Raw genomic sequence first — 26,566 nt, 5'->3', positions numbered from 1 at the left:
CTTACTATACTATGTCGTTTTTTTAAAGAAAAAAAGCCTTACTATACTATGTCGTTTTTTTAAAGAAAAAAAGCCTTACTATACTATGTCGTTTTTTTAGAAAAAAAAGCCTTACTATACTATGCTGTTTTTTAAGAAAAAAGCCTTACTATACTATGTCGTTTTTTAAGAAAAAAGCCTTACTATACTATGTCGTTTTTTTCAAGAAAAAAGCCTTACTATACTATGTCGTTTTTTCAAGAAAAAAGCCTTACTATACTATGTTGTTTTTTCAAGAAAAAAGCCTTACTATACTATGTTGTTTTTTAAGAAAAAAGCCTTACTATACTATGTCGTTTTTTTAAAGAAAAAAAGCCTTACTATACTATGTCGTTTTTTTAAAGAAAAAAAGCCTTACTATACTATGTCCTTTTTTTTAGAAAAAAAAGCCTTACTATACTATGTCATTTTTTAACGAAAAAAGCCTTACTATATTATGTCATTTTTTAACGAAAAAAGCCTTACTATATTATGTCGTTTTTTAAGAAAATAGCCTCACTATACTATGTCGTCTTTTAAGAAAAAAGCCTTACTATACTATGTCGTTTTTTTCAAGAAAAAAGCCTTACTATACTATGTCGTTTTTTCAAGAAAAAAGCCTTACTATACTATGTCGTTTTTTCAAGAAAAAAGCCTTACTATACTATGTTGTTTTTTAAGAAAAAAGCCTTACTATACTATGTCGTTTTTTTCAAGAAAATAGTCTTACTATACTATGTCGTTTTTTTCAAGAAAAAAGCCTTACTATACTGTGTCGTTTTTTCAAGAAAAAAGCCTTACTATACTATGTCGTTTTTTGAAGAAAAAAGCCTTACTATACTATGTTGTTTTTTAAGAAAAAAGCCTTACTATACTATGTCGTTTTTTGAAGAAAAAAGCCTTACTATACTATGTCGTTTTTTCAAGAAAAAAGCCTTACTATACTATGTCGTTTTTTTAGAAAAAAAAAGCCTTACTATACTATGTCATTTTTTAACGAAAAAAGCCTTACTATACTATGTCGTTTTTAATGAAAAAAGCCTTACTATACTATGTCGTTTTTTAAGAAAAAAGCCTCACTATACTATGTCGTTTTTTAAGAAAAAAGCCTTACTATACTATGTCGTTTTTTTCAAGAAAAAAGCCTTACTATACTATGTCGTTTTTTCAAGAAAAAAGCCTTACTATACTATGTCGTTTTTTCAAGAAAAAAGCCTTACTATACTATGTTGTTTTTTAAGAAAAAAGCCTTACTATACTATGTCGTTTTTTTTAAAGAAAAAAAGCCTTACTATACTATGTCGTTTTTTTAAAGAAAAAAAGCCTTACCATACTATGTCGTTTTTTTTAAAGAAAAAAAGCCTTACTATACTATGTCGTTTTTTTAGAAAAAAAAGCCTTACTATACTATGTCATTTTTTAACGAAAAAAGCCTTACTATACTATGTCGTTTTTAATGAAAAAAGCCTTACTATACTATGTCGTTTTTTAAGAAAAAAGCCTCACTATACTATGTCGTCTTTTAAGAAAAAAGCCTTACTATACTATGTCGTTTTTTTCAAGAAAAAAGCCTTACTATACTATGTCGTTTTTTCAAGAAAAAAGCCTTACTATACTATGTCGTTTTTTCAAGAAAAAAGCCTTACTATACTATGTTGTTTTTTAACGAAAAAAGCCTTACTATACTATGTCGTTTTTAATGAAAAAAGCCTTACTATATTATGTCGTCTTTTAAGAAAAAAGCCTTACTATACTATGTCGTTTTTTTCAAGAAAAAAGCCTTACTATACTATGTCGTTTTTTCAAGAAAAAAGCCTTACTATACTATGTCGTTTTTTCAAGAAAAAAGCCTTACTATACTATGTCGTTTTTTCAAGAAAAAAGCCTTACTATACTATGTTGTTTTTTAACTAAAAAAGCCTCATTATACTATGTCGTTTTCTAAGAAAAAAAGCGTTACTATACTGTCATTTTTTCACGAAAACAAAGCCTTACTATACCATGTTGTTTTTTAATATAAAAAAAGCCTTATCATACTATGTTGTTTTTTTTAAGAAAAAAAAGCCTTACTATACTATGTCGTTTTTTTTTAGAAAAAATGGCTTACTATACTATTTTGTTTTTTAATAAAAATGGCTTACTATACTATGTTGTTTTTTAATTAAAAAAAAAAAGCCTTACTAGACTATGTTTTTTTTTTTAGAAAAAATGGCTTACTATACTATTTTGTTTTTTAATAAAAATGGCTTACTATACCATGTTGTTTTTTAATTTAAAAAAAAGCCTTACTATACTATGCCATTTTGAAGAAAAAAATAATTACTATACATGGTCTTTTTTTTTCTCCTTAAAAAAGCATACCCTAACAGGCAAAATGCCTTTTCCTTTCAACAGCATTTCTTAACCTAAAAAAGATAGAAACGTCAAACGTTACACACAAATACTTGAAACGTTTCTACACACGTGAAAATCTGAAGTCATTCTAACGAAAATTGTCAGAATTATCGGCCTACGAAATGGGGTCACACTATTGTGCATGAATTTGTCATTTAGAATATATTCATATCTTACCAGCATTTCCAAATTTGCACAATCAAGTTGGTTTTGAAGAAAAATGCAACAGATCATCTCTCAGAAAGTACAGAAATATTTCAGGAGCATAATCAGAAAGACATTTTTGAGATAACCAAAATATTCATTCAAAGATTAATCGCAAAACTTTTACCAGCATATTTAAATTGATTTGAGACAGATGCTTGCTACCCTCTTGAGGCCAACCAAGGGAAACAATCTGATGTTCAAAAAGCTTGCGTGGTAAAATTGAGAAATATGGGAAAGAAATACCTCAATTTGGGGGTAAAAAGATGAGGAAATAATAGATCATATTTTTTAACTATTAGGAAAAGCTGCACTATTTGGACTGACTTTAAGACAGAGTATTGTGTACTAGGATTAAATATACAGTCAACCTAGCTAATGCTAACACTCTACTTCCAGAGGTCTCAAACTTCAACTATTCAACAAATTTTAGTATTTTGAAGCTCCTAACCTAAAATTTCATATCTTTCACGTTTTGTGTGAACCTGTTTTTTATTTTTTATAATTATTAATCACCATAGAACAAGCTAGCAGTGCTTGTCAACTGTTAGCTAAGCTAAATTTGATCACCAAAGCTAAGTCGTTTTAATTGTACAAATCATTTTTGAGCCTCTTAATATAAAATATTGTATTTTTCCAGTTTAATTTAAAAAGAGCTGACACCTGTGTCTAAAATGATTGAACTACTACTTGTTTTTTTTTAAAAAGAATACTTTATTTAAGCGTTATCAACTGCTAGACATCCAATCACATGAGCAAGAATGATTCTAACATTTCTCCGGTAAGCAGCTAAGGAATATTTCATTTTTTAAATTCAAAATCTTACCATTTATTGTCGAAACTTCTCAAAGTGAAAACTATTTGTCCAAATGGAATCCGCAGGGGTGCGCGTCATCTCGTGATTGGTTGTTTTCGCCGTGCAAACGTCCAGTTCCTTCTCAATAAATACAAACAAGTCTTGTGGGGCGAGCGAGCGAGCGAGCGAGCGCGTGGTTTTTAAACGCCCTCCACCAGCTCCCGGGCGACCGCCGTCTCTTCCGGGAAGGCGGGCGGGGACGGCGGCGAGGCGGAGGACGAGGGCGGCGTGGACGGAGGCGAGGGGAACGTGAGGGGGAGGAAGACCACGTGTTTGACGGGACATTGGGGCGCGGGAGCGGGACAAGCGTCCTCCTCCGATTTGGGGGCGGACGGAAGGAGGTTTTCTTTGTCGGGCGCCGTTTTCTGCGAGGAGAAAGAACGTGGTCAACGTTCTGTAACGTGAATTGACGTTATTGGGGAGTCTGGATGAAGAATCTTCAAATGGTGCGCAATATGTACTCTGAGATGGTTGCCCTACCCAAGATGGCCGCCAGCCGAATAAGTCTAGGTCTATTTTTGTTTGTAATTTGAATTGGGATCATTTTCAAACTTGTAATTTTCTTCATTTTTTGACTGTTTTCTGTTCACTTTTCTCTTAATTATTTTAATAATTATAATTTTAACCTTTGTCAGTTTGATAATAGATATCAAATTAATATAACGTTTTAAGTAAAAAATATTCTATGATTTTTGGAAAGTGATAGCTATTACATTTCATTTCTATTTTTGGGGTCATTGCAAATTTTGTATTTGTAAAAAAAAAACATTTTACACTTATTAATTCGCATCTAACAACAAATTTTGTATGAGATTATTTTATTAGATTTTCAAAAGTTTTTCTTACCTTTTGCTGTTTTTGAAAAATGCTACATTAGCTTTAAAACGTTTTTTTCACAATATTAAAAATGTTTATGTTTTAATTTGATTTCGAAGTGGTTGATTATGACAAAAAAAAATCCGCGCAAAACATTTTTTGAAGTTTGGTAGTTTCATTTTAGATATTCGTTAATTATTAATTAGAGTACTTTTACCCTATTTCGCCACTGGAGGAAGCCACAGTTTAATATGATGATTGACTTACCCCAACGACAGAGACGCCTGGATTAGCATTTTCCTGCCGGTCAGCGCTGCTGAAATGTGTCTCGGACGTTGCCGTCACCTCGGATTCCACCTTGTCGTCGTCCTCCCGCCTCACCCAAGGGTGAGCCTGGACGTCCTCCGCCGAGTAGCGAGCGACCGAGTCGATCAATAGCATCTTACCGATCAGATCCTGGCGACAAGTGCACCGATCGCGTTAGCATTGCGCATAGAAACAAAATGGCAGTTATCAAAAGTTATCCAACTTTGGCTGCGTGGCTGATGTTGTCCCAGTATGGACTGGGATAGTCCAGTTGGCCCAGTAGAATTTGCTCAAAAAGCTCCTCCTGCCGGTTGTTCTCACTGAAAAAAGCAGAAAGGAGTATAAAAGGACCTGAGAATGGTTATCATCGCTCATACCTGCGACATTTTGACAATGTGCCAAACTTATTTTGACCCTAATAATGTGCTTTTGATTCATACATTATCTCAGAAAAACCACGTGAAGATTTTTCCTTGAAAGTAACACATTTGTACTCCCTATTAAAAGCATTTATATGGAGGTGAAAACTGTGAATCGAGGCGGCTTATACGCGAGAAATTGTAAAATTCAACCATTTTAAGGCAGTGCGGCTTATATGCGAGAAATTGTAAAATTCAACGATTTTAAGGCAGTGCAGCTTATATGCGAGAAATTGTAAAATTCAACTATTTTAAGGCAGTGCGGCTTATATGCGAGAAATTGTACAATTCATAGATTTTAGGGCAGGGGCGACTTATACGTGAGCAATCGTAAAAGTCGACGATTTTAAGGCAAGGGCGGCTTATACGCGAGAAATTGTAAAATTCAACGATTTTAAGGCAAGGGCGACTTATCTGCGAGAAATTGTAAAATTCAACAATTATAAGGCAGGGGCAGTTTATATGCGAGTAAATACGGTACTTATTTATCATGTTGTCTACCGCTTAATTTATTTATTATTTAGTGATTATTTATCTGTTCATTTGTTCTTTTATTATTTGTGCACTTCTCTAATTATTTATGTTGTTGTTAACTACTTGTTGACTATTGATTTTTTCATTACTTATATATTGACTATTTGTCGTTATTTATTTGTCTGTTTGTTGTTGTCATTCGTGAACTTTGTGGTAAAGCTTTAAAACTCATTATACAATAAAAGCATTCAATTCAACTGAATACCGTGGAAAGGTTATCCTGAGCTCGTCATAACATATGGCGAAGTCGCCGGAAGTGCCCGCCCCAAATTGTAATTCTCACCTACGAAAGGGAGGAAAACCACACAGGAGGATGTAGGCGATGACGCCGGCTGCCCAGACGTCCACCTTCACGCCATAACTGGAGAAAAAAAAGGGAGAAATGAGCAAAAACCCACGTTGGCGTCAAAGGAAGTCCTTTCTTACCCGGTCTCGGCGATGATTTCGGGCGCCACGTAAGTGGGCGTTCCACACACGGTGTACAGGGGTCCGTCCGCCGCCGTGGTGGCCAGGCCGAAGTCGCCCAGTTTGAGCGACTCGGTGCCGTCGGGTTTCCGGAATACCTGAAGGGGTACGCAACGCGGGTTGAGGCGGGGTCGCGGGCGGGGGAAAACGGCGGTAGGACGGACCAGCAAGTTTTCCGGCTTGATGTCTCGGTGGACCACGTCCAGGGCGTGCAGGTACCGCAGGGCGGCGGCCAACTGGCCCAACATGACGGCGGCGCTCCTTTCCGTGTATTTGGTGGAAGACGTGATGGCGTCGAATAAGTCGCCCCCCTGTGGCGGAAAAACGCACGTCAGTTACGGGGCGTTTTCAAGATAAAGTTAATCAGATTATCCACATTTTTATTTATATATAAATATATTACATTTGTAGGAGGAGGTCAGAAATGTGATGTTTTGAATTTGACTGCTTAGTCTGTCATTTGAATATTTGTCTTACATAATTAGCCTATGTTTTCCATCACTTGCCAAATATTTTGTAATGTAGTATTTGTTGTATGTTTGCGTTTTCTGAATTTTTTTGTCATTGTTTTATCCTTTTTAAATACTTCACTGGACATCGACTCGCGACCAACTTTGAAATCACGGCAGAAGTACGCTATTGGACGTCGTCAATAACCATAACAAACCTTAACCAGCTCCATGACGAGACACAACTGGGTGGGCGTGTCCACTTCTTCCACGAGCAGGATGATGTTGGGGTGCTTCACCCGCCTCAGCACCGACACCTCGTTCTCGATCAGGTGTTCCTGACAAAACAAATGTGATTTTGTTTATTTTTTTTTTAAATAAATTCACAAATACTACATTAAACAACCTACCTTGCCGCGACACTTGATTTTGTCGATGATCTTCAGCGCAAATTCTCTTCCTGTGGGCCTGTTCAGACAAAACCATACATTTGTTGCCATCCAAAAAGTTTTTTTACTGCCATCCATCCCAAGTCAAACGGATTGGACCTCTGGCAGCCAATAAGTTAAACAATAAAGTTATTTTTTTCCTGCGCATTCCTCCTACCTATCAGTTTTCTACCAATAGATTGATCACTTCCTGCCGCTACAGGTTTTTAATGGGGCGGAGTTTAGGGTAGGAAGAAGTGGGCGCCTTTAGGGGGCCTAGTTTGAGGGTATAAATAAGGCATGCCCACTCATGCCTTATTTATGGGAAAAGTTTAAAAAAAGAAAACAGACCCAAGATAATGTGTGGTGATGATTCACTTAATTTTTTCATTTAGATAAATGAAAAAATTAAGTGAATCATCACCACAGAAATATTTGATTAAACCAAAAAAATATTTAACTGGAAGATTCCAGTTAAATATTTTTTTGGTTTAATCAAATATTTCTATGGAAATGTAAATGTAAGACAATGAAATTCAGTTTGTAGTCAGGCTCAATTTTAAATGGATTCATTTTAAATGTAGTGATTTTGGACATCACCATTTTTAGTGAGTGCTGAAAATGAGGGTACAGTAATCCCTCGAATATCGCGATTAATGTAGACCAGAAAATCTAAAAATGGCTAAGTAGGGTCGCCCCAATTATAACTTTTTTTTTCCCCCTCACTGCTGAGTCCTAGTAGCAAGAGTGGATTTTCATTTTATGAACTTAAAAAAAATGTTTAAAATAATTATTAGAGGAAAAAAATCGTAAAGTAGTGAATTCCCGATAATCAAGAGATTACTGTAAACGACTGCCCGTACCTCTCAACACACTCCCTGACCACAGCAAAGTTGCCGTCGCCAATCACTCTCCCGATGGTGTATTTCTCCAAGATGGCGGGGGAGATCTGGTTGCTGTGGTTACCATTAACTGTCAAAGAAAAAAAAAAACAGCTCTAGAAGTAGGACAGATGGGGTGGAATGAGAGGGCCACGTACCTTCCAGGCTGTTTGTCTCCCCCTTGTGGTTGTCGAGCGAAGTTCCAGCGTTTGAATTGGAATCGTGATTTGACCAAAGTGTCTAAGGAAAAAAAAAAGATGAAACACCATTTATTGATCGTCACGGTAATGGCGGGCCGTCCGTCGAGTCCATTTCGCTTGATGCGAAATGGGCTGTTTCATGTCCTCAAATCCGACAAATCGCGGATAATTCTGGGAGACCTTGCCAAGTGGCTTCGTCATTTGAGACCGTGTCGTCTGCAACCGGCAAATAATCCAACCAGAAATCAGATTAAGTTTCCACATGCCAGAAAGTACTTTAACCAAATACAATCTTTATTTATTTATTTTAACTAGGTCAAATGAATGGTTGCTTTTTAGCTTCTCACACTGATGGAATTGAATTTTGATCAATTTATGGATATTCAGAAAATCTACATCCCGTCAAAAGTTACAATTCATTGGGATTAATGAAAATTAAAACAGTACTCATTTCAAAACTATTTCCAGCATTACATGTAAATATATCAACTGCATCTCAAGTAAGTTTTAATAAAATGTATTTTAATTTATTGATTTTTTTTGAGTTATTTTCAGAATATATCATATATTAAGTCAATTCCATGTTTTATTATGGTCTTAATTATCAAAAAGACGAAAAAAAATGTGTCATATTAATTTGTTATTTTATTCAATTGTGTAAAAATACAAATAAAGAGTAAAACTGTAACAAATAGTAATGATAGTCATAAATTATTATTATTATTAATAAATACATTGTAATTAAAGCTCGTTCTAAATTTTACAATCTTTTTTCGTGGTAGATTAACTGGAAAAAATTATGTCAAACTAAACGTTAAAAAAATGGATAATGGCAGCCAGTTAAAGTTTCTCACCAATTAAAATATGATATACAGACGCTCCCCTACTTACGATCGAGTTAGGTTCCGAGCGATTGTTCATAAGTTGAATTTGTTTGTAAGTTGATTCAGTGCTATATTTTGTATTATAATTCATGTTTAAGGCCTATATAAGTATATTGAAGGTTTATATAAGTGCATTTGTATGTTTAAGGCTTGTATAAGTAACACGCATTGGTTTGTACTGAAAAAAACATTTAATAAAATGGAGAGAATATGCACAGTACTGTATAGAGAGAGAGAGAGAGGAATTTATGTATTAGAAAGTGGCCGAAAGAAGCGATCTAACGACGATTGCACAGTTTTCTTCTTTTTTTCATCATAAATGATGCGGTAGCACTGTATAGCATCATTCAATTGATTTGCAAACTTTGTGCAACGTTCAATATTTGGGTCCTGCTGCTCCATCTTTATGTTTATAAATGGTACTGACGGTCGAACGATTCAAGTTGTATGCCCGTGAAACGCTCACCACTCTCACGCGCATCAAGCTTCGTTATTATAGCGTCTGTATGTAATTTTTAACATCTTTCAGTGCCATTAACAGTGTGAGACGTCCGATCCATGTTGACAGGAAGGGCGCTAATGAGCCAAAAAATGTCAAAATGAAAGGCACATTTAGCCAATGAGTTCTCTTACCTTTCTTTGGTGGCTGACGGGCGAAGGCGAGGAGGATTTTGTTGCTTTTGGCGTGGAGACATGTCCATTTACTGTTTGACAAAACCCCCCCAAAAATATTTGATCGCACATTCACATTTGGAAGCGGCTGAAATTGACGATTTTTTGCGCTCCGAACTCACCTGGAGATTTGGCGGGCGTCTGATTGGCTGAAACGCGGGTGGTACGCCACGCTGAAAAAAAAATTGTGGCTTAAGAGACAGTGCTGCGCAAACTGCGGCGTTTGTTTACTACCTGTGACGGGCGACTTGCTGCGATTCTTGGCGGTCCTGTTCGGAGTGATCGGGCGAGTCTGCAACGGCGACTTGACTCCTTTAGATTCTGCACGAACAAAAATAGTTTTTGTGAAGGAATCTTTTCCGTGGAGAGGCCGGGAAATCCTTACCGCTGTGATCCAGGGCAAAGTCGTCGTGGGCGTAGCGGAATTTTTCCGGGCCGCACGCGATGAATACGTCGTCGTCGCCAAAGAAGTCTTGGAGACACGTGATCTGGAAGAAAACAGGAGAAAAGTTTTGGGTCATTTTTTAATATGAAATGTATCCCCAAAATGTTTTGATGGACACACCCTCCAAATTTCAATTCAATTGGTGAAACTGGTGTTTAGTTTTCTAACATCCCAGGTTTCTTTTTCATGAAATGTATCCCCAAAATGGCTGCTTCAATCCAAAATCAACATTAAGCAACCACACTGACACCCAGCAACTAAAAATCTATTTTTTGGTGAAACTGGTGTTTAGTTTTCTATCATTCCAGGCTTCTTTTTCATAGAATTTATCCCCAAAATGGCTGCTTCAAACCAAAATCGACATTAGACAACCACAGTGATACCCAGCAACTAAAAATCAATTTTTGGGTGAAACTGGTGTTTAGTTTTCTATCATTCCAGGCTTCTTTTTCATGGAATTTGTCCCCAAAATGGCTGCTTCAATCTAAAAATCAACATTAGGGAACCACAGTGATACCCAGCAACTAAAAATCTATTTTTTTTTCTTGTAGGAGGGAATAAAAAGACATGTTTTAATGCATTGGGAGATGGTTGAGCATCAGTACCACAGGGAAGAGAAATACTAGTGCAAAGATATGTTCAGTGTTCCACCCCCACAAATTGCATCTTTATGGTAGGATGTTGTCGTGTGGGTGTCCCGAAAAAGGAAATTCCACTCGGCGGGAGTGAGAAGTCGTGCAGAAAAAAATGTGGGCAGCGGACATAACTACATTTTAGACCAGTTAGATGTTCAAGGAAGATAAACTGCATAAAAAAAGATTCAAGAGTTAGCTTTCAATTCAATTCAATTCTGGAGGATATTGCTCTAAAACAAATCCGAAACATACCCCGTGTACGCTGCTACCCTGACATAGCAACAGTTTCTAAGAGGGGCGGAGCTTCTGCGAAAGCTCCATGGCCTCAACTCTAAAGCCAATGTAGGCCGAAGACCCCCGACGGCGTGACGTCGACCGCTGTCAGTAACCGCTAAAAGTCACGGCCATGTCAAATTCTCATCTACTCCCCGCCGATTAAACCGAGCGCGCACCCAAACAGGAAAATTGAGGGCACGACCGATCGATGTTGCGCGGGTGGGCAGCGGAAAGAAAACGCGGCCCGACGTCTCGGGTCATTAACGTCGCCCCGGGGCGTCACGGCCCGCGCTGGATGGACGCGACAGTTGGAGGTTGGCCGCGGATGGAAAGGAGGCCGTGATTAACCATCGCCGGGAAGGTGACCTGTCGCGTTTCCGGCCTTGTCCGGCCGACCTAGCGTCAAGCCGTCCGGCGCGCGGGGGGTGCTCGGATGACAACAACGAGGACACGAGTGGATGTTCCGCTTGGGCGAGCTGACGCCAACCGGGCTTGAAAAGAGCGTTTGAGAGGCTCTTGACATCACACAATAGAAGACAATAGACGCCGTCCCCGCGGTTGGCCCCACCCCAAAAAAGACAAACTGTCGCTCTGCTCGGCCATTGTTGTTTTTCAGCACGGAACGCACGCAAAGTGTCATACTGAACCAGTGGCGGTCCGTGCATTTTCTCGTAGCGCCTTCAACGGGTAAAATCCACTTCCTAGCAGCATTCAATGATTAAATACAAATACTGGAGCTTTTCAGACATTACAAACAGGCCTACAATTGAAATATTATTTAGGAATATAGCCATATTTTACTCACCAAAAATCCTTTTTAACTGTACACAATATCCATCCTCCTTTCTTTCTTCCTTCTTTTCTATCGCCATCGAAGCTAATGCCGAAAATCGAGCCTGTCCTGTTGTATTTCTGGCATAGCCCGTCTTGAAAATGGCTTTAAATCAACACAACAATACATTTGCTTGTGCAGCTCGCTACAGATACCGTTTGGTAGCTCTGGCTAATCACTAGCCAATCATAGTTGGTGAAAGCGATGACGTATCCCTACGCCTGCGAGAAGGCATTGTGGTGTTGCCAACTCGAATTCTGATTGGTTAAAGCAACAATCTTGTCGACGCTTGTTTAATGCAGCAGAGCCTGCAGAACTGATTGTGAAGGCCTTGAGGCAGATTTCTGACCCTGGCAACAAATAATGGCTGAAATGTGATTGGTTAAATGCTTCAATATGAAAACACACATCTGGAAGCATTGCAATCAGTGGGAAAGGAAGCTTAAATGTAATATACATCTATACTCTTCATTTTAATTTGATCCTAAAACAGAAAGTCGGGCCGCACAAAATGATGCAGCGGGCCAGATTTGGCCCCTGGGCCGCCACTTTGACACCATGGTATAAACCATACACTTAAAATGGTTGAATTTGACAATTTCTCCCAAATGAGATTCATAATTTTCACCTCCATTGCACTTTTTTTTTTTACAGACATTAAGATAATGCACCACGGACTCAACTAGCATGCAAAAAATCTGCGATCGGGAGCAAGACAAATTTCTCGGCGGTTGACCGGAAAGCTGGACGCTTTAATCCCACACTTGGCCCTGAAAACTATCAGATGGCAGCCTGGCTTTAATCCGCCGGAGGATACCAGCCGAAAAGCAAGTCGGTTCCCAAAATACAATCCAAAAATATGCGTGACTGACGCCGATACCGAGTATCGCACAGGTGTCAAAGTGGCGGCCCGGGGGCCAAATCTGGCCCACCGCATCATTTTGAGTGGCCCGACTTTATGTTTTAGGATCAAATTAAAATGAAGATTATAGATGTATATTACATTATCTGATTTTCCCACTTTTAAATCAATAATTGTCATTTTTTAATCCATTTTTTCTGTGTTTTTAGTTCAAAAATCATTTTGTAAAATCTAAAAATATATTTAAAAAAAGCTAAAATAAAGATTGTTTTAGATCTATAAAAAACGGAATATTCAGGGCTTTTAATCCAGTTCTTTTAATCCATTTATAATTAAAAAAATCTAAATATTATATCTAAAATGGTCCGGCCCACATGAAATCGAGCTGACGTTAAAGCGGCCCGCGAACCAACCCGAGTCTGACACCCCTGGAGTATCGGATCAGGACAAAACTACTCTTTGCTAACTGACATTAGTGTGTGTGTGTTGTGTTTTGTTTGTTGGAAGCAGGAGTTTACCGTGAATAAGCAATTATCTACTACGGAGGGGGAGGCTATCAAAGAGCAGATGTTCCAAATGATCTCATCTCAAGCTCATTTCCTGAGTTTGTGGAGTTGTTTAACTTCTGACTTTGAGATACCGAGAATTCACAGAGCTAGATTCAGCCTCCACCCTGAGGTGGTCTTGGCTAAATTTGGTGCCCCATGAGGACTTTTGATCATGCGCCGCTCCCAGTCAAAATGGATTGGAGATCTAGCGCCGTCATTGGCACTGAGTGATGAGCGTACGTGGCCAGTTTAAGTGAGTTGGACCTTTATTGTTGTCAATTTCAGGCAGAGTGTCCATTTTGTGTCATTTCCTTGCCATTTTAGGGTCACTTCCGGTACATTTTGTATCATATCCTATTGATTTGGATGGACGGACTTGTTTCTTTGTCGGTTCCTGCTGATTTTTGGGCACTTCCTGTTGGTTTTGGGGCACTTTAAGGTTCCTTATGAACTCTTTGGCTGCCATTGAGGGCTGAAAGTGGACGTGATCACACAATTCACAAACTTCTGGTTTTGCGTTTCAACCTTTGGCGACATATAGTCTCTGTGAGCACATGCATTTTTGCGTAATATTGGGAGAAAAAGTCCAAATTAAAAAAAAGGTTATAAAAATGTTGCATTCATTATTTTAACATAAGTCGAACTGAAAGCTGTCAACTTTGATGACGTTAGATCAAGGGTGTCAGACCATTTGCCGGACCATTTTAGATATAAGATTTTGATTTTTTTTTAATAAATGGATTAAAAGAACTGGATTAAAAGCCCTGAATATTCAATTTTTTATTGATCTAAAACAATGTTTATTTGAGCTTTTTTTATATATATTTTTTTATATTTTACAAAATGATTTGACACGTGTGCGTTAGATCGTTGTGAATTTTTGGGGAGGGGAATCATTTGTGGAGTTTATTTAATTCCTGTTAATAAAACTTTGATGAGAACAACTTTATAATGTTAAAATAGGTAACAGTTTTAAAAGTCTAGATTTTTTCAATGCAAAAAGAGTGCCGTAGCTAAAAAAAAGTTTGGGAAACACTACGCTAGCGGGCCACTTCCGGGCCCCGACCCTCACATTTGACATCCCTGACAAAAAAATCTGTTTATCTTTTACGCTTCCTTTGTCACAGTCAATGGCAGCTGATGAGTTAACGTTCAATCTGAATAGCAGAATTTAACACGGAGGGGAGAGGGCGGGTATTGTGCGCAACCACACACACACACACGAGGGTGGCACCTGACAGCTGAGCTTCCCGCGTGGTGGGTTAATTATCCGCTGGTGGCATGGGGCGAGGGGGCACGTGTGTATGTGACACTCCGCTTCTGTTTGGGTGAGCTCGATGGGCCGCTTGGCTGGAAACTCTGTTTTTTTTGGGGGGTGGAGCAGATGGCGGCCCCCGCCGGGGGGGGTCGTGTCTCAGATGGCGGCTTGGGTTTTTGGGTGAGCGCTTTCCAGGAAAATAAAAGTGAACTTTGGACTCTGTTTTGAGCTGAGAGGTGAAAGAATTTTGTTTACTGTATTATGTGTTGGGAAAGATTTTTGGGGAATTGGTAGTTTGATGTTGGTCTGTTCCGGTTTTTAAAGCTTTGACTGGTACTGATGGTTGGGGAAATCCTTCCGTTCCAAATGGATTGGGAGTCTATTGCCGTATTTTCTCGCAAATACGGCGGATTTGTCGCTAAAAAAAATGTTGACTGAATCGAGGGTACGGATTAGATGCGCACAAATTACATGGCATTAGTAAAACGCCATAACGCAAGACAATGTGGCCGATAGGGTCAGTTATTTCAAAATACAGAAAAGATAAACAGATAAAATGCGTAACAAAATTTATTTTGGCGTCTATGAATGAAATTCAAGAATAAAATAAACCGTATTTTGCATAAAATGTGAAAAAACACTTACCTGTGCCTGCCATTGCTCGCCATCTTACCTAGGAATGACAAACTAGACCACTACGGACACACTTGCTGGTTGTACTGCGCACCTGACTTCCTTTTTAAATGTGTCTATGTGTAGGCAACACCCTTTCGGAATGCGCAATACAGCAATCGATTTATACAGTATCTCAGAAATACCATGTTTGATGATTTTTCTTAAGATTTTCCCTTCAAATTAACACATTTGTACTCCCTAAAAAATATGGAGGTGAAAATTGTGAATCAGGGGGCGGCTTATACGCGAGAAATTGTAAAATTCAACCATTTTACGGCAATTTTAAGGGTGCGGCTTATACGCGTAGGTGGCTAATATGCGAGAAAATATGGCAGTTCATTGCTAGTTTTAGATTAAATCAAATTAGGATTTTTAAAATGGAAAAATACCCAGAATGAGTTGCAGAATTCTGCTAGAATTCTATCCAAAAACGTGCTAATCTCTAGCAAAATGACGTTTTTCCGACAGTCTCCATTTCACACCACCTTTAACAACGCCGCGAGCTAACCATAGCGGACGCTCACCTGCTTGCCTTGCAGCGTGTACAACTTCTTGACGGCGCCCGAGTCCAGCTTGACGGCTTCCGTGATGTCGGTGAGCACCTGCTCGAAGGAGTGCGCCGTCTTCCGGTTGAGCAGGACGCGCACGGCCTTGCGCGGCTTGACGCCGCTGCGGACCACCGTCACCAGTTTGGGCTTGATGAAGTCCTTGGGCTCGCGCTGGCGATCGCCCCTGGGCGAGAGCAGCGAGGACAGGGAGCGTGACGTGCCCGTCTTGCTTCCCACGGCCCAGTTGGGGTTGACGTTCTTGGCGTAGTCCACTCGGCGGAAGGGCTCGTTGGAGGCGCAGACGTAGCTTTCGCCTGGGGAAAAAAAACGGAGGGGTTCGGTTTCGGGTTGAGAACGGAGACGGAGAACCGTGTGAACATGATTGTAGATTTTATTTTATTATGAAGACTTGTTGGCAGTCGATCGGAGTATTCTAGAAAGACGTTTTGGGGTTTAAAGAGGAAACCTGAGAATTTTGAGATGTGGGATAGACGTGCGAACCGCAATGCAAGGTCAAGGTCTTGTAGTTAACGCAACCGCCTCACGGTTGGGTTGAAATATGTATTTGCGTGTTCTCCCTCTACTGCAAGGGTGTCAAACTCGGGTTGGTTCGCGGGCCGCATTAACGTCAACGCCATTTCATGTGGGCCGGACCATTTTCGATCTAATATTTAGATATATTTTTTTAATTGAATTAAAAGAACTGGATCAAAAGCCCTAAATAGTCTGTTTTTAATAGATCTAAAGCAATGTTTATTTTAGCTTTTTTTCTTAGTATTGGAAAATTTATTTTAATCATGTTTTTTTTTTCAAAAGGAAACAAAATATTGTTTTTAAATGATGTTCAATATTAAAATGGAAAACGGAAAATATTTATAGATTTATTTTTAGATTTTACAAAATGCTTTTTTGTACTAAAAACACAAAAGAAAAAAATGGATTAAAAATTGCAATGATTGATTTTTTTATTTTTAGATTTTACAAAATGATTTTTGAACTAAAAACACAAAAAATGGATTAAAAAATGACCGTTATTGATTGAAAAGGGGGAAAATCAGGAAATGTAATATACATCTATACTCTTCATTTTAATTTGATACTAAAACAAAGTCGGCACTCATCATTTACTTTCTCGGGCCCCACAAAATGATGCGGCGGGCCAGATTTGGCCCCCGGGCCGCCACTTTGACACATGCGCAGTATATGTATAAGTAAAGTACAATATTTGGCGTGTGTTAAGACCTACCGTATGCATGCATGTACATTTATGTGTATGTATGTATGTATATATGTGCTAAGCAACACGCTTATTTAATTATATATTTATTCATGTATTTATTTCTTGACCTACTTATTACCTATCTATTTATGTCTAAAATGCCTTTCCTATTCCTGCATCCTCACCCTCTTGCCACTGGAACAACGAAATTTCCCGAATACGGGATGAATAAAGTTATCCAATCCAATCCAATCCAATCCAAAGGGTTAAATTTTTATTTTTTTGGTATGGGTCTTATGCTAGCTCTGGCGTGCTACTGGATCTGATCCGCCACGGCCGATCAATCCGAAGCTGATTAGGTGATGTGCGTGGGGAAAGCAATTTTAATCCGTTGAAACCCACATGCAAAGAGAGACTATGAAATCCAGACTGGCATATTTTGCTGCCACGTGTCAAGAAAAGAGTTGGCGGTTTGGCGGTTGGCGGGCGTAACGGGGCCATTGTGACGAGGTCTCCCTCGATACTTGGCTTCGTTAGCCGTGCTAATTATGCAGCTAGGCCACGGGAGGAGACGGGGGACTGCCCCGCGGCTAGCTAGCATTTAACCGGTAGGAGCGTCCTGGAAGATGGTGGCATTCTATGACAGGGTTATGCTCCCTGGGGGAGGGATCTCAGGTGGCGACGCCCACCGTGAACTGCTGTCCTAATATGGACGACAGATGCGGTCAAAAGCAGATGGGAAGCACGAAAAAAGGTTTGCCATGCCAAAAAAAAAACAACCAGACGTCAATCATTTGCTACATTTTTTGCTAGCATTGCATTTAACTCATTGACTGCCATTGGGATTGCTAGACGCCCAAATAAATTTGACCTCGGGAGGTTGGCAGCGAGCCAATACGCCAAGCCAACCCTCCCAGGCAAAATGGATAGACAAAGAGGACACAGAAATAAATTTTGAGTGTAATTAGGAACCATAAAGAAGAGTTTTTCTCATGGAAATGTGAAGAATCTGACCCAGAAATGTCCAAAAATCAACTGCAGGTAACAGAAGACTAACAGGAAATGACCTGAGATCAAGAGGAAGAGGCTCAGAAATAAACTATTATCAATAGAAAGTGACCTGGAATTGAACCTAAAAAAAAAACAGGAAGACTATAAGAGATAAGCAAGATATGCTATGCTATTTTTGAGACTTTTAAAAAAAAATCTTAGCGATATTTTCTGAGGTTGGAGTAAATCCAATTAGATATTTTCAGATTTATTTAGGTGATTATTGACAGACATTTTGGGGAAACGTGATAGCATAAGAGCTAGTCGGCTAATCAAGTAGTATTAGTTAGTTTTTGTCTTATTTTTATTTATTTTTCTACACTTCTCTGCCAGTAATTTGGCCCAGTCGCAAGCGAATCGCTCCAAAAAATCCGCTGACAAGCCTCGGCAAAGTGCTGATGCGTCAATTCCAGAGACATTAATCGGGACAAGCGGAGGCTAAGTCGGCCTATCGTCTCTCTTTTGGAAATCTTTAACGCTTGTTTTTTATTACAGTCCAGAGGTTTCGCTACTTTTATCCCGACCATAAAAGCCAATTCAGCTTGTAAAGTCGAGGAAAACTTTGTAATTGAGAAAGCGCTGAACTGCCGGAGGAGGAAATGCACTGGGGAAATAACATTTTAGTGTCAAGCTAATTAAGTCTTAAACGGAATTGCGGGCAATTAACGTTGCTAGATGCCACCACGGTACCCTTGCCCTGCTCGTGTTATGATTCTTTTTAGTATAATCTAATTCCTGTTTCAAAATTGGACTATTTGGACGATTATTCCGGTCTGATCGGCATAAGATATCATCTTATAGTCAAAACTCGGGTGCAAAACTATATATTTTTAAAAGAACTGAATGTAAAAAAGTTTTTAATACACTACAGTAAGTTCAAATGAGACTGATTTCCAATTTTTGTCAGACTTTTGCTTCTTCACTTGTAATTTAGGCAATTTTATAAAGTGTTGGCCATGGGCTCGCCTTCTAGTGGCTAACTTGGGTAACTACAAGTTGCTACGATGACAGAAATTCCGTTTTGGTTGTCAATTATTAAAATATGATTAACTGTTCAGCTCAAACATATCATAGTCTTAATATTTCCGTGCGATTGATGTAAATTTTCATGTCTTTATGAACTTAAAAAATACACATTTAAAAAATAATAACAATAGTAATAGTAGAAAAAATAAGTAGTGACTTTGCAATAATTTAGAGATCTCTGTATAGTGATAGTGTACAAAACAACAAAAGGTTATTGCAAAAGCACATACACAAACAGCAAATAGACGTTTTTCTCTTTAGGAATTGTGTCATAACCTATGAGATCGATTTTATCTTAATCGTGTATTACCTTAATGTGACATCATTGTTATCAGGGTCATTCTGACCCAACTTTAATGGTGATGTACACTATGCCGAGTGGTTAATGCAAAATTACTCAACACCAAATTGTTAATGTAAAATGACGTGACACCTAATTTGATGCTGCAGTGCCATTGACGGTAATACACGTCCAATCAAAGTTGGAGGGAATCGTTTCAGTTCAAATATTAACGTCAAAACTAGTTAACAGCTTTAGTAAAAGACATGAACTTAGGTGGACTTTGTGTCACCTCGGCCTGAACTTGAACCGGAAGTCGGCTATTCCACGAACATGGAGCGAGCATCCCTATGTCATTCTACATTGTGACGACATTTAAATATGCTTCAATTTTGTCTCCCGTCATGTCATCGTCAAACTTACCCTCCACCAGGTCGTCCAGGCTGCTGATCTTCCTCCCCCCGTCCAGGGCGTACAAAGTCCGAACCCCCTGGGGCAGGTTGACGTTGTCCGACAAGGATCGCGTGAGCTCCATGAGCAGCGCGTCCATGGAGCGGAAGCGGTCGCCGGACACCGCGTACACGAGCCCCTTGAAGTACTTATCTCCATTTCGGTAGAAACGTACTTTCCTGGCCTTCTTCTCCGAAGTCAGCGACTGCAAAGTTCGAGTCCGGTAGAAGCTGCAGTGCGCGCTATGCGCCGGGCTGGCCGTCGCGCCGGCGCCCCGGTAGGAGCCACCTCCCCCGGCGTGGGAGCCCGGAGCTCTCGGCGTCCGGTTCGACTTGCTTTCGCGTTCCTCAAAGTGTTCGAACTCGATACTCCTGCTCAGGGACATGTCGTTATCTTCGGTGGCGTTGTTTTCAAGTCCACCTGACTTTTGCGGGGGTTTGGTTTTATGGCGCAAATTGGGAAATGGGGCGGCTAGCTAGGCGTAAGCTAGCAAGAAAACAAGCGCGGTGGTTCGGACATGCTGGTTGGAAGCGAACTTGGACGAACTCGAGCAGAAGTCCACCCGTTTGCTAAGGCGGGCGTCAAAAAAGTCCAATCAATGAATGCATGGAGCACCCGTGAGGGAGAAAGGGAAGTCCTCCCTTTCAGCGTCGCTGGGTCCTAATGTCCGACAAATTAAACAAAATAATTAGCATCACTTGCTACAATTCTTTACATTTATTAAACCAAATAATTCACATCACTTGCTACAATGCTTTACTTTTATTCAACCAAATAATTAGCATCACTTGCTACAATTCTTTACTTTTATTAAACCAGCATCACTTGCTTCAAGTCTTTACTTTTATTAAACTAAATAATTAGAATCACTTGTTACAATTCTTTACTATTATTAAACTAAATAATTAGCATCACTTGCTACAATTCTTTACTTTTATTCAACCAAATAATTAGCATCACTTGCTACAATTCTTTACTTTTATTAAACCAGCATCACTTGCTTCAAGTCTTTACTTTTATTAACCTAAATAATTAGCATCACTTGCTACAATTCTTTGCTTTAATTAAACTAAATAATTAGCATCACTTGCTACAATTCTTTACTTTTATTCAACCAAATAATTAGCATCCCTTGCTACAATTATTTACTTTTCTTTAAACCAACATCACTTGCTCCAATTCTTAACTTTTATTAAACTAAATGATGAGCATCACTTGCTACAATTCTTTACTTTCATTAAACTAAATAATTAGCATTACTTGCTAAAATTCTTTACTTTTATTAAACAAAAAAGTTAGTATCACTTGCTAATTTTTTTTTACTTTTTGTATGGTTTGAAATGCATTCATTTTCTGTAGCGCTTATCCTGACAAGAGTTACGGGGGGTGCTGGAGCCTATCCAAGCTGACTTCGGGCACGAGGTGGAGGAAACCCTGAATTGGTGGCCGGCCAATCGCAGGAGACAAAGGACAACCAATCATAGCTAAGGGCAATTTAGATTTTAAGAGTGTTCAACCAGCTAGCTTAGCAAGCATGTGTTTTGGATGTGGGGGGAAACCGGAGTACCTGAAGAAAACCCACACCAGCCCAGGGAGAACATCCAAACTCCACATAGGAGAACCAACCTGGAATCAAACCCAGGAGCCCAGAACTGTGAGGCGGACGTGCTAACCACTTTCCACCGGGCCGCCTACAACTTTTTATAGTACTTTTTTTATCCACACAAAAGTATTTATATATATACCAATGCATCACTTCCTTTTCCTCTCAAACTCTTTAGCATTTCGTGAATTTTGGGTGAAAAATAAACTTGAACCTTGAAGAAAATACACCATAAATAAATACACTATGAGGAAAATCTACCTGAAAAAACAGCCGTTTCTCTGAAGCAGTCAGCCAGCGTGTCACGTTCTTCCGAGGCCGCCTCCGGGATTCTTCCCATGCGAAGCCAGCTGCGTCGGATGTGCGGCGTGAAGTCCCGGCCGGGGAGGAAGTGAGCAGAAAGCAAATTGGAGCACTTTTCCTGCCGCCGACCAACAGGATTTCCTCTACGGCAGGCGTGCCCAAACTATGTTTTTTTATTGACCTGTAGAAAATGATGAAAATATCATGACCCGGAGTTCTTGACATTTTGGGGTATTTACAGGTCAGTTCCTGTAAATTTTTGATCATTTCCTATTAATTTTGGCGGATTGAAAATGTAAATAACATTTCTGTTAATTGCCATTGGCTTGTGATGGAAAATAAATAAAACAACAACTGTTGTTGTTGTTTTTTTTTTCTATGCACCGTATCTGAGCAGAATGGAACGAAACCAAATCCGCTAGCGCCCTCTCTCGTTGGTTTTGTAACACTGCCAGAATGATGTTCAACACTAACTACACGCGCATGTCAAATATTGGAGTATTAAAAATGCTCAAGCAGAATTAACATTTTTCTTAAGGGAAAAAAATAAAGAGTCAACAAACAGGCTTCCACTTTATAAAAACAGGCTTCAATTTTAAAAGCCAACAAACTATTAAAAACTGTACCACCTCCCTTGCAAAATCCTCACGAACTATGACGCATTATGATGACGTGTCAGATCATCAACACGACGGATCGCCGTCAATCACCAGCTGGCAAGCAGGTTGTCTACGTGACGCCACAATCGCTCTGCCCTCCTATTGGCTAAGCTTCCCTGCATCCAGACTTCAAAATACAGTGCTCTTTCTGGACAGCAGATGGTACTGTTGGAAAGGCTTTTCGCTTCTATACTCGCATCTCACTAATAAGAAAGTTTTTCTGATTTAAGTTCTTGAGTGCTATTGACGGCGGTGGACGTTCACCCCGTTTAGACTGGGAGGGGCAGGAAGTGAAGGCTGTTTTAAATTTAAGTTTACTTCTTTTCCGGTGGCAAAAAAAGGAATTGTGACGGGGCAAATGATTTAAGGCGGTCGATGTAGGCTCATCCTGTTTGCATCTGTTGCCTAGCAACAGCTCGAGACGGCTGCTATTGTCGGCGAGGGTCACATGACACTCCCAAATCACTGCTACTTAATTGTAAGAAAAAAAACATTATATATGTATGTTTATGTAGGAAATGTGTTTTTTATGTTGAAATAACATCAATATTTGTCATGGTAAATTAGGGATTTTTCAACAGCAATATTAGTATTAAATTAATTTCACTACTTGGATTTTATTTTGAAATGTCAATTTTATTCAACCTAACCTAGTCTATCAGGGACTTTTAAAAATCCAACTATATAACGTTAATTTTAGCTGATTATTTTTAAAATCATCAAATTGTAACATTGGATTTTTATCTTTAAATATTTGTAATTATCTTTTTTTTAAAAATTAGGGTGCTTTCTTACAACCTCACTATATTGCATATAATGTTATATTATTTTAAAACTTTACAGATCATGACCTGCTATTTTATTTTGAAATATTTCTTTTTACCCTTTGTTTCGTACTTTTAATTCTCTCGCATTAAATTCATTTCCTCGTTGAGGCAACTATTTTGCAGTTTTTTTTTAGTCATTACAGTTGGATTAAAGTTCTACTTGATCAAAGGGATTCATTTAAAGCCAAAGAATAAGCACTGCCTTAATTCTGAATCATCTTGTCGGTCCAAAATGCGAATAACAAAGCATTAAAGATGATGAAAATTTCCCCGTGATTAGCAGACGCCGCCTCTCTCGCATCCAAATTCAACGTTTGAGGCCAAATCTCGTCGCGCCGGATGCCATCTGTTGCTCATTTTTTCTTTTTTTGTGTGTTGCCTTCGCTTCCCGTCTCGCATGTTGTCGAGCTTTCGGCGTTGGAGGAATTTCTCCGTTTGACGCCTTCCAAATGAGGCTTTGGTCATAAAAGCCGCCACGGCGAGCCAATGCATTTTAAATGAGACAAAGTCCTGTCGAAATGAAGTGGATTCAAGTGTACGCAAGTGTTGAATCAAAAATCTGACACGTGTTGTTCCAAGATGCTCAACAAAATGCTTCTTTACCAAGTAAAAAAATAAATAAATATATATTATAATGGAAAAAAAAGCTTGCGTACGGGTAAATATTATCTATATGTATTTTTTTGGTCAAAAATTTGCAGTTTGTTTGTTTTCTCCATTTTTTCTTTTTAATTTGAAAAATTTATCGATTAAAATGCATCTAAATCTAAATTAATTAATTAATTCAGTCAGATTCTGAAGTCCACTTAGCCTTACGGGGGTTATGGGGGTGCCGGAGCTTATCCCAGACAACTTCAAGCAGTAGGGATCGCAGACATCAATTTTTTTAAACAAGATAATTCCATTTTTTTATACTGCATAATGCGGACTATAAGTCGCAACAGCAGAATAATAGTGAAGAGGGGGGAAAATTAACAAATTAACAACTATAGCCTAAAAAAAGCATAACAGACTGTTGGTAGTCAGAAAGAAAACAAAACAAAACGTAAATAGCACTTGAGTGCGACTTATAGTCCAGAAAATACGGTACATCTCAAGTATACTCAAATACTTAAATTCCTTTTTTTTTTCAAATTATCCTTGATTGGTACTTAAATATTTTTTTAAATCTAATACTTTTAGGAGTAGGACTCAAAAATCTAGGGCGGTCCGGTGGTTAAGTGGTTGGCGCATCGGCCTCACGGTGAGGGATTTGGGTTCAAATCCAGGTCGGGCTACCTGCGTGGGTTTTCTCCGGCTATTCTGGTTTCCTCCCACATTCCAAAGAAAAATGCTAGGCTGATTGTACACCCTAAATTGCCCCTACTTACGAGTGATTGGTTGTTGGTTTCCTTGTGCCCTGCGATTGGCCGGCCATCAACTCTGGCTCGAAGTCAGCTGGGATAGGCTCTAGCACCCTCCGCGAACCTGGTGTGGATAAAACGGTTCAGAAAATGGGATGAGATGAGACTCCAAATCTTGTGTCCACAAGAAGAACAACAACAACCCGAGTAATTACCGGAAAAATAACAGATTGTAGTTGACAGATTTCCTCTGGAAAGAGTTCAAAAATGAACAACGTCATCGCAACGGCGCGGAACAAAACGGGCTGAAATCATGAATCGTGCAGTACTTGGACCCGAACGTCGCTCCGCGTTTCCCACTCTCACCTCGCCGCTCGCTGGCGTTCTTTATGACTTGAATTATTCAAATCACGGCGGGGCTAAAGCGCGTTTCTGGGAAGGGCCGTGCTGGAATTTGTTCCCCGGATTATGGTGGAGGCGAGCGAGTGCCCCGAGACTAATTTCGGCCATTTGATGAGTCAAGCGGAATCGGGCCATTCACTTTGCCAACGTTTAAGCGCACTTGATCAAAGAGAGACCAGTTGCCCAGCGACACGGTGGCGTCGGGGTCGATCCGGCGGAGGCCCGTCGCCGGCCGCGCTTTTTGGGGGCGGCGATCAATTTTCGGGACAGAAAAATTGGGATTGCTTGCCGCCCGTGGATGACGCTAGACCAAGGGTGTCAGACTCGGGTTGGTTCTAGGGCCGCGTTAACGTCAACTCGATTTCACGTGGGCCGGACCATTTTAGATATAATATTTAGATCTTTTTTTAATAAATGGATTAAAAGCCCTGAATATTCATTTTTTATAGATCTAAAACAATGTTTATTTTAGTTTTTTAATGTATTTGTATGTATTTTTGAACTAAAAACACAGAAAAAATGGATTAAAAAATACAATTATTGATTTAAAATGGGGAAAATCAGGTAATTTAATATACATCTATACTCTTCATTTGAATTTGATCCTAAAACAGAAAGTTGGCACTCCTCATTTACTTTCCCGGGCCACACAAAATGATGCGGCGGGCCAGATTTGGCCCCCGGGCCGCCACTTTGACACCTGTGCCCTAGCGCAAGGGTGTCAGAATCGGGTTGGTTCGTGGGACGCTTTAACGTCAACTTGATTTTACGTGGGCCGGACCATTTTAGCTATAATATTTAGATTTGTTTTTTTATAAATGGATTAAAAGAACTGGATTAAAAGCCCTGAATTTTCCGTTTTTTAAAGATCGGAAACAATGTTTAATTTAGCTTTTTTATATATTTTTAGATTTTACAAAATGATTTTTGAACTAAAAACACAGAAAACTTGGATTAAAAAATGACAATTATTGATTTAAAAGGGGTAAAGTCAGGAAATGTAATATACATCTATACTCTTCATTATAATTTGATCCTAAAACAGAAAGTCGGCACTCACAATTTACTTTCCCGGGCCGCACAAAATGATGCGGCGGGCCAGATTTGGCCCCCGGGCCACCACTTTGACACATGTGCCCTAGCGGGCCACATCCGGCCCGCCGGTGCCATGTTTGACACCCCCGTTCTAGAATTAAGCGGGCGCGCCTCCGCTTCTTTTAATTGGTCGTCTGGCGAGCTAACTATCTATCGTCAGTGAGCGCGCTGGGCCGCAGGGCCGCCGATGAGAGCCATTCGTCAGTGACGACGGGCGGACTCGGCGTCCGCGGCGTCCGCTGTGACCGAGCAGCCGAGTGTGAAGGGGACGTCTCGGCGCGGCCGGCAAATGCTGATTTAATGCCTTTAATTTACCCTGTCTGCGGGCCTCGTCCAAAGGTTAGCCCGGGCGGCGGCGCGGCGCTTTTTTGCTTGACTCGCCGATGAATTTGCGGACAGGTTTGGAAACGATAGAAGTCGGCGCTTATTGCCTAGCGTTGCATTTCGTTTCGTTTCTCTTTACCCAAGCCAAGTGGCAATGGTGACATTCACAATAATATACAGATATAATAATAATAAACAGAATACAGTCATACCTGGCAACCCGGTGAATGAGTGGTTAGCACGTCGCCCTCACGGCTCTGGGGTCCCGGGTTCAAGTCCAGGTTGGTCCAACTGTGTGGAGTTTGCATCTTGCCTGCGTGGGTTTTCTCCGGGTACTCCCGTTTTCTCCCATTTCCCCAAAAACATGCATGGTAGGCTGA

At 39.6% G+C, this 26,566-nt stretch overlaps 1 protein-coding gene across 1 annotated transcript; it reads right to left on the bottom strand.

Moving 5' to 3' along the window:
- Positions 1-3,307: 3,307 nt before the first annotated feature.
- On the bottom strand, positions 3,308-26,511 carry dclk2a (doublecortin-like kinase 2a). The gene is made up of 19 exons (XM_077605524.1): positions 26,399-26,511; positions 24,393-24,489; positions 21,495-21,717; positions 19,604-20,290; positions 15,582-15,919; positions 9,912-10,014; positions 9,761-9,847; positions 9,649-9,699; positions 9,488-9,558; positions 7,929-8,010; positions 7,753-7,861; positions 6,872-6,929; positions 6,680-6,799; positions 6,177-6,323; positions 5,974-6,110; positions 5,831-5,908; positions 4,818-4,914; positions 4,556-4,744; positions 3,308-3,837 (listed from the first exon to the last, which is right to left on the bottom strand). The coding sequence occupies exons 4-19, from the start codon at positions 20,013-20,015 to the stop codon at positions 3,613-3,615; spliced, it is 2,304 nt and encodes a 767-aa protein (XP_077461650.1). The 5' UTR covers positions 20,016-20,290; positions 21,495-21,717; positions 24,393-24,489; positions 26,399-26,511; the 3' UTR covers positions 3,308-3,612.
- Between the last annotated feature and the right edge of the window lie 55 nt (positions 26,512-26,566).

This window comes from Stigmatopora argus, chromosome 7 (assembly GCF_051989625.1).
Source record: "Stigmatopora argus isolate UIUO_Sarg chromosome 7, RoL_Sarg_1.0, whole genome shotgun sequence".
In the NCBI taxonomy this organism is placed as follows: Eukaryota; Metazoa; Chordata; class Actinopteri; order Syngnathiformes; family Syngnathidae; genus Stigmatopora; species Stigmatopora argus.
This window is presented reverse-complemented; position numbering and strand designations above follow the sequence as displayed.